General features: G+C 31.0%; 1 protein-coding gene across 1 annotated transcript; it reads right to left on the bottom strand.

The window, feature by feature from the left end:
- Positions 1–337: 337 nt before the first annotated feature.
- On the bottom strand, positions 338–9,890 carry LOC107455661 (uncharacterized). Its single transcript, XM_016073301.4, has 5 exons — positions 9,598–9,890; positions 7,020–7,363; positions 3,955–4,262; positions 2,703–3,137; positions 338–714 (listed from the first exon to the last, which is right to left on the bottom strand). Exons 1-5 carry the CDS (start codon positions 9,650–9,652, stop codon positions 378–380), a joined length of 1,479 nt encoding a protein of 492 aa, XP_015928787.1. The 5' UTR covers positions 9,653–9,890; the 3' UTR covers positions 338–377.
- Between the last annotated feature and the right edge of the window lie 2,630 nt (positions 9,891–12,520).

The following is a 12,520-nucleotide window of genomic DNA, read 5'->3' on the forward strand; positions in this document are numbered from 1 at the left end:
CCCCTCCCAGTGTTATCACAAGGTGAAGATGAACCCTGCTAGGGAAAAACTGCTCATTTATGTCTCGGAATGAACTTATTTTTTAAAATCAACTTTTCAAGACAAATCATTCATCCCCATCGATCATCAATCGTATATTGCATACTATAGACTTATTAACATTTCTATTATAATTTATGTATGGTTCCTTAGCTAAGAAAAACTTTTTAAATATTTAGGATTTTTTTTCTATTGCTTCAACCTTATAAAAATCTAAGCATCATTAGATAGAATATTAATATAAATAGTATGGCCACAGATATAGTGTTTTCTTGGGTTATAAAAACAATTGTAGAAAGTGATAACAAAATATAAAACATATTTTATTACTATAAAAATCACTCCTCAAATAAAACAAATTTTTTGAGCATTTGTGGTAGGGGCAAACTCTGCAAGGTGGCCAGAAAATCTGGTCCCCATCCTAAGTTTCTCCTGACCTGTATCCTTGAGGCATTTAAAAGGGAGAATGGCTGTAAAGCTCTCGTCAGAAGCAAATCTTTGTGTTCGTCACTCATCTGTTTTGAATTTTCTATAAACGAGACATTGAAAGATTCCGCTGCTTCTACGAGCAAGTCCATCACTTCTGGATTGAGTCCCAAATGTATCCTGTGAATAACTTTTATGATCCCTAAATCGTGATCCCTTTGACACTGAAGAACTATGCGTGCTCCGTACCTGCAATGCATTAAGATGCAATCAGTCTATTTATAGCTAAAATACCATTTATTTATTTTTTGTGATTTTAATAGCCATTATTGCATTTTAATATTTAATCAAATAATGTTTAACCATTTTTAAATAATATTTGAACTCATTCTAACACTAACAGTTAAAAGTTTCAGACTTAAACCCCTTTTCAAATGGACTTACCTCATTTAAAAAAAGAAAAAAAATGGCATAAAATACTTTGAGATTACTTGAGAACGGTTTTGATCTTTTAAGCCAGAAATTCCCGAAGTTATCTAAGTCTTAGCACCTCTAAGGATATTAGAATTTTCAATGGCTTTTTAGTTATGTGTGTAATTTTGTTATATAAAATCAAGGTGTCTCGAAGCAACCAAATATCTTGAGAAACATGCATTAAAGGTAAAATACATGTTTAATGTTTTACCAAAAGCTATGCAGTAATATTAAAGTCTTCTCTATAGGGGGAACTTTCAATTTGTAATTGTTCGTGCTCCAATCATTATTTTCCAATTTTAGTATCTGCTTACTGATTCAAAAATATAAAAAATCTTAGGTCTATTCTGTGAAATTGAATCCAAATCTGCAATATAAAATGACCTCCATTTTTGTAAATACAAGACTTGTCAGATGAAAGACTTTCTAACATCTTTTCATTTCCCTGCACTATTGGTATTTTAAATTGTATATAGTATGTACCATTTTTATTAGATTTTACTGTTTTATTAATAATCACCATTTTATTCAAAAATTTTTTACGCATATTGTAAACATTAGTTTGATGCATGCTCTTTAAAAACTGAACATTTTTGCCTGTGTTTTAACCAACATCACCTTACCCTTTTCGAACAGTTGTATTTTATCTATAGAGGATTTGTTAGATTATAACCGTCATTCTAACATTTTTATGCACTATTGATATTTTAAATTCTATATAAATTTTAATCTATTCATGATTTTGTTCACGTTTATAAGTATATTTTTATCTTTGTACTATTTTACCTATTTCATAAAATTTTATTGAAATGACAATTTTAACTGATTTTATTTCATGGGACAGGGAGAGAGACTGACATAAGTATCGTTGGATAGCTTTTTGTGAAATATTAAATGTGTGTTGATATTTTTGATTCAATGGATATTTCTCAAGATATTTGCAGGCTTTGAGAGCTCAACGCCACTCTCCTGTATAACATGAATTACTTTAATTTTGATGCACTATTAAGAATTAATCAGAAAAGTAAATGGTAAGAATATGAAGAACATGTTTAATTCAAGTCTCAATGCAAATTCGATTGAGTAAAACTTTCTCTCTTGAAATTTACTTTAAAAATTTAACATCCTTTATGTTGTGTCCATTGCAAAAGGAAAAAAATAAATAAATAAGGTTGCATCTTCTTTAACTTTCTGATTTATATAAGGTTCAACTTACATTTAAAGAAAAATTCTTGAGTGTTCATTATGTCAACATACGAAAAATTGAGTTTTATGAAAATTTCTGATGTTTTCTCGTTTAACCACTAGGCACTAGTCTCAAATTGAAAAACGTAACATGTTTATCCATCATTCAAATTTTCTGTATTATAAGTGTATCCTTAAATTAGAATTAAATCAATTCAGTCAGAAAAACTGAATGGAGGAACCAGGTAAGTGACATTTTCAGAGTTACTATATCAAAGTAAGAAGGAAACAAATGGTATCCGAAGAATTATTTTATTACAGATATATTAGAAGGCGGGACTTATAATACTTCGCCTTATTTTATTTATCGTCCCCCAATTCGAAAGAAGAATTAGGTAAACATACTCAAAACTATTGTAGATTAGTTATGTCAAAATTAAAATAAAAGCAATTCTGATAAATGAAACATACACACTGATGTGATCATTTAATGTGGTTTTTCCTGATTAATGAATATCCCTAAAGATGTCATCTACCTGCTTCATTCACTAAGTTCTTCATGTATCAAATATACATACCTTAGAAGCAGAGATACAATATCAATTCGAGGTTGTTCACAGTTTTGTAAATATTCTCCTATCGGAGGTTTTAGACATGGTTTATCATCAGCAACAGTAATAGCATTGGGATTAGCACCATTCCTCAACAAGGTCTCTACTATTCTGTATTGATTTGGAATTTTTTCAACCATGGACAGGTGCAGGGCAGATCCTACTACCACTGACACCGCATTAATGTCTGCCCCTGATTTGAGAAGGAACTCTAAAAATTTCACATCGCCTTTTAGCACAGCATAATATAATGGTGGGGGTCTTGTACGTTCCAAGGGAAAGCACACTTGTGCTCCATTGTAAACCAAAATCTCTGCTATCTCTAAATTTCCTGTTAAAACTGCATAATGCAACGAGCTTTTCTGGTCTTCTTCTGTCATGGCATTAACATCTGCACCATAACTAAAAGTTAAAATAGACAAATCGTTTGCAAATGTGATGTTTAAAATATATTGAAGACTATATAGCTGCAAAATGACAAATTTATTTACTTAGTAGTATAAATATTGCAGAGGGAACAATCTGTACCAATTACTGAGATTTGATCTATAATTAAAGTCTATACGAGTTACTTGTAACATTTTAAAGTTTTTACAATAATGTAAAAATTTGGAAGTAATTGAATTTACAAAAGATTCACTACAAATTGTTTTTTTTTTTTTTTTCTGATGATAATAAAAGTCTCATTGCAAATTTTCAACCTGTAATTACGACGAATTGCTCACCTTAGGATATAATCATCATTAAACCAAAGGTATTTTTAAGCAGTTTTTATTTAAGTGTTTAAAAATATTTTCCTCAGGGGGTTTACTTACTTTAAGTAAACACGGGCTTCACGACCCCGAGGTACCCCAGTTATTTATATTATTTTTTTACACTCGTGTTAACACGCAAAGCTTAAATTAACATTGATATTTTTTGTAGATATCATTTATCATTCCTATAGTTTTCTAACTATCATTCCTATAGTTAACTGCCCCTGCCTTATTCAGGCTCTGACCCTATTACTATATTATTCTTAAGTAAAAATCCTCAATTGTTTAAGTAAAGGTTGAAAGCATTGATTTAAAATGTGACTATTACCTTTCTTTTTTCCAATAAACTTCAGTCAAACAACATTTTTTTTTTTCAAAGAGCATTATGCATTGTGGAAATCAAATCTAACTCTCAATTCAATTAACCAAACAATCATTTATGTCTACTTATCATTTATGTTTACCTTATAAGTAAGTGCACAGTTTCCACAGCTTGAGCGCTTCTGCATGCTTTCATCAACGGCGTCATTCCTTGCAAATCTCGGGCATTTGGGTCAGCTCCGTACATCAGCAACAGTTCTACTGACCTCAGATCCACCGAATCCACAAGATTTATCTCAAATCCTAAATAGTACAGAGCATTTGGATTTGCTCCGTGCTCTAAAAGCATTCGAGCTGTTTCATGTTCACAGTTTCTTATTGCTAGTCTTAAAGGTTCGTCAGCGGCAGTTGCTCGAGGAGGCTCACCATATGATCTGTCATCAGGGTTTACCTGGTTTAAACAAAAGTGATATCGTATCTGAATTAAGGAAAGAAATGTGTGAACTTAAATAATTTTGAAACATCAGAAAAAAGAAAGCACTTATGCAATTTTGTTCGTTAGTTTAGTTGGATTTACTGGCGTAAGTGGCTATATCGCACCTACAACTTAATGCAGTATGGACTTGTACTAATGTCCGTACGAAGATAAGATTTTCAATTGTCAAGCAAAAACTAATATTCATGTTCTCTAAATGCATTATATTTTTTAGAAATTTTGAAGAAGGACTAACACAAATGCTTGGGCATTTCGAAATAAAGATATCGAGACATGTGTAGCTTCAGATAAACAATGATAATAAGTACTTTTTCTGCCGATCAACATAGCAGATGGAAAACTGGTTAATACATTCGGTACAGTTTCTATTTCAAAGTTATCTGTATCTCAGATAAATTTGGAATAGAAACAAAATATCACCAAAGTTAACGCCATTGCTGACATTTTGTTTCTATCTTTGAATAGCCGATTGATACCGGATTAACGGCCACATAAATATTCACCTAATTCCCTAGTCTTGTAATTTTTGAACCGAACCCAGTAAACGAGAACTGGATTAAACACCAGGTCAAACTCACCATCTTAGAAGACTTTTCGTTGAAACTAACATGCATTTGTGTTGTTAGTCGGGGAAGGAAAAAACCTTCTATTGTTAGCCCGGTGGCAAGGGGCACCAACCAAGAAAATCTTAGTGACTTTTATTCCAATTTCGATGATGTTTGAGCTAACTAATTTTTAAAATACCGCTTCTCCAACAATTCTGATTATAGGAATTCGCTTTTTGAAAAGAAGCAGAATTCATTAAAAGATAATTTTCTTTCAGATTGTCATCGACGGTAGAAACTCATCTTTAACTCATGACATATCTAACACGGGAGACATTTTTCGTCAATTCCGTGAACGGCAGAAACTGGAAACAGTTTACGAATGGACTGGTTATCTCCGGAATTCGACCCTGTAGTTGACCAGCGTCCTCCCAAAACCAAAATACTGGTAGCAAAATTCCCTAACGGACCTTTCCAGTTATGTATTTCTGCTAGAAAATCCCTGTGAAGGAATTTCTGTCTTCAGAATATGAAATTGAAAAGGTGAAGACATGAGTTTTCAAATATCCGTTTAGCAATTTTACTACCATTCCTTTTTTTTTTTTAAGTTTTTGGAGAACGCTAATTAGCTTACTGTATCACCGAGACCAAGTACTATGCGAAGCGAATGGCAAAAAAGTTGTTTCGACTTTGTTCATCTCGGATACATGCGGGTTTAGTAGTGATTCTGTCCTTATACTTTGATTTCGCGTTAAGCTCATTTTGGAGCTCTGTGTCTTTTGTTACCTTAAGTACACAATGGTAGGGGAGAGTGGGGTCAATTGTAACATGGTACGATTGTAACAGAGCAAAAATTTCGAGTGTCGGGTTCTAGATTTGATTCCTAGGTGGCGCACAAGGTGTATTTAATAAATCTACATGTACACCCCTGCTGGCAACCATTTTTATGTATTTTTGAAAGAGTTACATCACAAAAGATATTTTCATGCTACGTAAGTACTTTTTTGGTATTAGAATATTATATTCTAACAAAGTAATTTTGTTTAAACAAATAAAAATTATTAACCGAATATGTAAGTGGACACCTTAATTAACATTTAAAAAAAAGATTAGTTTTGTTAATTAATTAGCATTGTTTTTAACAAATAAAGCTGAAATGGCGTCTTGGGGACGATTGTAACAGCTGAAAATAAATAATCTTATGTTTACAAACCATTACTTAACTCTTTAAGAACCACCAATAGTTTTCTATATCATTTATATTATGTTGCATGTGCATTATTTTATTTGTCACCTTTCACAGCATAAATTAAAATTTTTAACCCCTTAAAGTTAAAAGTTTAACCCTATAGATCTCTGCTCATGATTATTTTTTCTCCTAAAATATCACTACTATTTTGATCAATAAAAAAATATATCATAACTATGATAATGTGTATAATTAACTATGTTTTAGTTGAATTTATGAACTGTTACAATTTACCCCGTAAGTAGGGACAATTGTAACAAGTGCACGACTGTCAAAAATCGTTAATATCTAATATAATAACATTTAAAATAAGGTTTTTTTTTCTAGTAGAGTATAGTCTACTTTACTCGTCTGTCAATTAATACTAATAATATATTGGATTTTTTGTTAGTTAAAAATAGTTAAGTATAAAATGTTACAATTGACCCCACTCTCCCCTAGTGTTTAAGGTCGTTTAACTCTACAATGAACCAAATGGAGTAGTTATTTATAAAAGTTTCGTTTAAACTAAAGCGGAATGCGCGCTAGATTTAAACGAAGAATGGAAAAACTATACGCATGGGGTGGTAAGGGCATACCTGCCAACTTATAATCCTTTCAAGGATGATTTTCGCCAGTGGTAGTCGAATGGAATATAAATAGCAATTCTAGGCGGAATAATAAGCTGTATTTTGAACAAGCTTATTCAGTCCTCTACATCAGTATTGCATATATATGCTTAATTTTTTTAAAAATAGTGGTGGATCAAAAATATTATAAATTATAAATGCTTAAACCGACGCTGTTAGTTTCAAATAGATATTTTTAATCTATTTCTAATCGAGTTGGTCTGCTAGTTTTATTTTTAGTGTAAGAGTTAATTATACCACATTTTACAAGAAAAAAAGCAGCCACTCCAATTATGAAAATCTCACATACCTCGGTAAATCTTATTCTCGCTCCATAAGCCATGAGAATATTAATCAGATGAGAGTATCCTTTTTCTGAACAAATGTGGACAGGAGTATATCCCATGGCATCCATGACATTCGGATCAGCCCCAAATTCGAGTAAAAGATCCACGAGATATTCTGCATCAAGGTAAACAGCGTAGTGAATTAGTCTTAGACCCTTGTGGACAGATTCATCAATACTAAGTATGAGTTCCTCCTCTTCAATGAAGCTCCTGATAGATTCTAAAGATTTCCTGTGAATAATCATATCAGCCGCGTGTCGCAGAGGTAATGTAGAGCGTTGGGATCTGTGCAAACTTTGCAGTACATCTAATAAAAAATCAAATTTGTAAATTGCACTAGATTGTTCGATATACAGAGTGAAAGAAAACTAACTTTGACAACTTTTAACTACTAACACTGAATGGGAGAGAAAAATGAAGAGATTTGTGAATTTTCACGCGTATTGATGTATTTGTTAAATGGTAAAAATAATTTTAAGATAAAAAAAAAAGTCCACCTTTTGACTATACTCAGCCTACAACTAGATTAAAAATCGACGTAACTAGGTTAAAATTAATGTATTCATCCATCTTAAAAACACGGGTGTGTAGCGAGATATATCTTGCAACGCATAAGTTTTTTGGTATTTGCGGTTGTTAGAAAAAATTAGTACAATTTTTTATTGAAGTAATAGGTATTATAAACACATTTTTGGATAAATTTGGCCATGTGGGTAAAGTATCATTCTAAATCAAGACAAGCACATTTTTATAAGTAATTTAAATATTAATTTATAGTGAGCATGGAATATTTACTTTTATATAAAAGTTAAGAGCTGCACTGCCTAAGAATAATCATGGAGGAAAGGAAAGTTACATGAAAGCTCTCGACATAAATAGTCTTAAAGCATAAATAGGTCTTGCGCCAATAACTTCTAATTAATTAACAAAAATTTATATTTATTTTTGAAATATTATTTTAGCACCAAATGTGAATGAATTGTAACAAATTTATTCATATTCGTAAAAAAAAAAAGTTCCAGAAAATAATAATTTTTGATTTGACACCTCTGTTTTGTCTTCGTGTCTAGAGTTCAACGGACCAATCTTTCGGAAATTTAGTTCTAAAAATTTTTTCAAAATATTTAAAATAATATGAAAATTTATGATTACATTCAAGCACGATGATCTGAAGTGCTGGTGATAATTAAAGGATATTTTTGTAATTTAATTGTTATTACACTATTACTGCAAATATTGTGGTGAACTATAATTTACATGTTGACAGGTCTGATTTAGTTATTTTTATTACCTCTTAATATTTGTATTTGGTTATGTTTCAATCGCTCTTATATCTCCTCAAGAATCGTTATTATTTCTCACATAATTATTGTGAACGAGATGAAAACAAAATACGGTTTATCTATAGTGATAAAATAAAGAAATTGTATGTCTTTTATAACTTCAAAAATGTATCATCAAGAAATTGGAATATTGTATGCAAGACGTATATTTTGCTCGCAAACTTAAAAATGTTAAAAAAATTTCAATTACATCGTTCGGGAGTACGTTCGTTTGAAAACTAATTTATCTCATTGGTTTAGCGTTAGCCATAGTTATAAATTAAACTGCTGACAATTCTGTCTTTCAAATATTTAAAAAATAATAAGAAACTTATCTGAAATCACATATGGCGCAGAAACCTGGAAACAGACTAAGATTGAAATACAAAAATTAGAAACCGTTCAAAATAAATGTTTAAGATTTATTTTTAAAATTTTCTGTCCTTGCAAAGTATCAAGTAGAAATCTATTAAAGAAAGCTGAAATAAAAACCATAGAAGATGAAATTAAAAAACGAAGATGGAGCTGGCTCGGACATATCCTTAGAATGCCCAAAGAAAAAATTACATCTGTTGCTCTTACATGGGCCCTTGATGGTAAAAGAACAAGAGGAAGACCCAGACTTACCACCCATCGCATGTTTTTGGGCGAGTTAAGAGAATTTAGAATATCTGGCTGGGAGGAAGGATATGCTGGCGTTGGAGGGATATGCTAGAGGCCTTTACTGCCCAAAGGCACGTAGAGGATAAGTAAGTAAGTATCTGAAATCACGCTCTTAGTTTATAGCTGCGATTTTGAAGAAAATTTTTTTTTTATCTAAATATTGTTAGATTAGATATAATCTATAATTTTGTGCCAATTCAGCGGGAAAATTGCTTTGGCCTGATAAATCTTGGCTCACATTTATTGACTACGATAAATAGCAATATATATCGTGCCGAATTAGTGCATCAATGTAGTTCATCTTCTAAACTAATCATAGAGTAGTTTTATATCATATTAAAAACATGTTTTACTTAATCTAATTACGTGAAATCCATAGAAGACAAAAATTGGAGTGGTATATACGCCTTTTAGTTTTGAACATTACAGCGCGGTGTTAATTCATAGCTTTTCTATAATTAATATATTTTTGTAGCATACATAAAAAAGATAGGTTTGTTAGTAACATTTCTGAATAAACAGAAGGTATAACTTTCTACAAATTATTATCAGTTACCTTCCTCTATAGCTGAAGGAGGTCGGTAAGAGGCGATCAGACCGGAGAAATCCATGTTTGCAAACAACTCAGAAGGAAGAGTTCTGTGTTTATTTTTTTAGAGCTAAATTTATATCGGAACTGCATGTGGCTTGGCATCTGATCAAAATAACTGGGCGATAACAAGGAAAGGCGGGCCGAAGATTTTAAGAATTATGTTTTTCAAATGCGGTGGTTTAAACCTTCTATTTAAAGTTAATTCACTTTAAAAAGGAATTTAAAAAAGAAGAAAAACAAAAAGTTACGGTCAATACCCTTCTATTAGATTTAAGGTTATGATTCTTGTATCGTAGTGACTTAGGGATTTTAAGAAAACTTAACAAACAACGCAAATTTTATAAAAATAAATCCCAATTTTGTAACAGTTGATTAATTTTTCTCTGTCGGTATGACCTTTTTATTTTTAGTAATTAAATATGCTCTTTTTTTAAATTGAGTTCTCACTAATTTTGCCTCTGAAAGTAAACTTATTAATACTCTCTTTGAATGTTACATAATTTGTCGTTTAATTTGCATACCTAGTTCATATTTCGTTCAGTAGCGTACACAGGAATTTTTCAAGAGGGTGTTACTAATAATTAGTATATATATACAGTTAGTCAATAAAGTCTGCGTACAGACTGATTATTAAATTAAAAAAGCACTTTAAACATCAAAGAAACATTTTAATCAGTATGGTTTTTTTTCCTGCAATAGCTACAATTGTAAGCTACAGTAAGGAGCAAAAATAAAACTGCAATATTTTAAAAACTTTCTCAAAAATAAATTTTTACGAAAAAAACACAGCAATACACTCCAATAAAGTCTGCGTACACTTAAGAAAAAAATTAAAAATAAAAGTTTTTAGCGTTATTTTAATATTTTGTTGCGTACCCTTTATTTTTTAAAACAGCTTGCAGACGTCTAGGCACTGACTGGACTAGATTCTGTGTATCATATGACGTAAATTTTGCCCATTCTTCCTGCAATTTGCATATTAACTCATTTTGGGAAGTAATATTGTGTTTTCGAATTCGTTTGTCCAATTTTGCCCACAAATGTTCAATCGGGTTAAGGTCTGGTGACTGTGGATGAGTTGGTAATTGTCACGGAGTGTGATAGAAAAGATATTCCTTCACAATTTTAGCAGTATGTTTAGGGTCGTTGTCTTGTTGGAAAATAACGGTATTAGAAAGGTTTAAATTTCGAGCACTTTCTAGTAGATTTTTCTTCAAAATATCCAAATAAACATACCTGTCCATGACTTTATCAATAATAGGCAAATTTCCAACTCCATTCGAAGACATACACCCCCATACCATCACTCCACCAGCTCCATGTTTAACAGTTGGATTTAAATTTCTCAGATTCAGTTCTGTTCCCGGTTTTCACCATACAATAGGGTGGCCATTGATCTTAAATATTGTAAATTTACTTTCATCTGACCAAATTACACTGTTCCAATAATCTGCCGAGGAGTTCAAATAAGTTTTTGCAAAAGCAATTCTTTTCATTCGATTCGTCTTAGAAATGTATGGCTTAGACCTAGATTTGCGATCGTAATAATTTGCCTTTCACAGTACAGGGGGAATTTCCTAATTGCTTGCTAAAAAAATATATTTTGTTATATTTACAGCAGAAAGTTTAGGATTTTGTTTAATTCGCAAAAGAAATTTTCTTTCTTCTCTCTGAATAATCTTCCTAGGTCTTCCACATCTTGGTTTTACAGCATGATTTCCAGTACCACAGGGTAGTTCTGAATAACTCTTTGCACACTAGAGTGAGACCTCCTAACTATTTTTCCTATATAGCGAAGAGTTTTACCTTCATCTCTCAATTTTATAATTAATTGTCTTGTAGCTAAAGGAATTTCCTTATTAAGTGACATTTTCGTCAAAGAAAATAGCACTAACAACTTCCCATTAACTCGAAAATAGATTTGAAGCTCAATGACCTTGAAAGTGTAATCTGATTTGCATTCTCAAGTTTGAAATTAAGATAAGAAATTCCCCGCCCCTTCTGGTTTGTACGCAAACTTTATTGGCCTTGATTTTTGTCCAATTATCTTTTAAAAATTAGTGTGCATAAATTATTGGGCATGAAAATATTTTTGTCAAATAATTTTAAAGTTACTAACTGACGTTAAGGATTTAAAATAATAAAACTTTAAAAAACCATTTTATTCCCCCTTTAAATTCGAGTTTGATATTACTTTTGTCAATGTACGCAGACTTTTTTGACTAACTGTATTTAAAATTGTTTGCCTGAAATCAAATAACATTAAAATGCTAAATTTGCAAATAACATTTATGATATGAAATGCTGAATACTTTATATATATGTATATATATTTACATGTATGTATATTTATATGTATGTATATATATGTATGTATATATATATGTATATATATATGTATGTATGTATATATATATGTATATATATATGTATGTATGTATATATATATGTATGTATATATATATATGTGTATATATATGTGTATATATATGTGTATATATATATATGTGTGTGTGTATATATATATATATGTATATATATGTATATTATATATATATATGTATATATATACTTATTCTGCTCCTGTCGATGTACGCAATATGCTTGGTGAGATATTTGCTTCTATCTCCAGTCCGGATAATTATAGTTCAGATTTCCGAAACCACAAGCGCAACGCCGAACCATTAATTTTCACACTCGCAGATATCTTGATTTTATTCGTCATATAATCTTGATTTTACTTTTCTAATAAAAGAAGTTCTCAAAAATCACAAAAGTTGAACTGTAATAATTAAATACAATACTTCAATCACATAACTAACTCATTTAGAGCAACGCTCTTTTCTCACATCCCAGCTCTTCGGATTCATTGCACACGCGCAATTTT

This window comes from Parasteatoda tepidariorum, chromosome 9 (genome assembly GCF_982258835.1).
Source record: "Parasteatoda tepidariorum strain Cologne lab strain chromosome 9, Ptep-v5.0, whole genome shotgun sequence".
In the NCBI taxonomy this organism is placed as follows: Eukaryota; Metazoa; Arthropoda; class Arachnida; order Araneae; family Theridiidae; genus Parasteatoda; species Parasteatoda tepidariorum.

What these genes read in the sequence shown, in the direction of transcription:
- LOC107455661 (XM_016073301.4), bottom strand. Translation starts at nt 9,652, where the DNA reads ATGGATTTCTCCGGTCTGATCGCCTCTTACCGACCTCCTTCAGCTATA. An exon ending in ACTGTGCACTTACTTATAAG is followed by an intron (nt 3,138 to 3,954) that starts GTAAACATAAAT and finishes TTTAACTTTTAG; the next exon opens with TTATGGTGCAGATGTTAATG. An exon ending in ATTGTATCTCTGCTTCTAAG is followed by an intron (nt 715 to 2,702) that starts GTATGTATATTT and finishes AATGCATTGCAG; the next exon opens with GTACGGAGCACGCATAGTTC.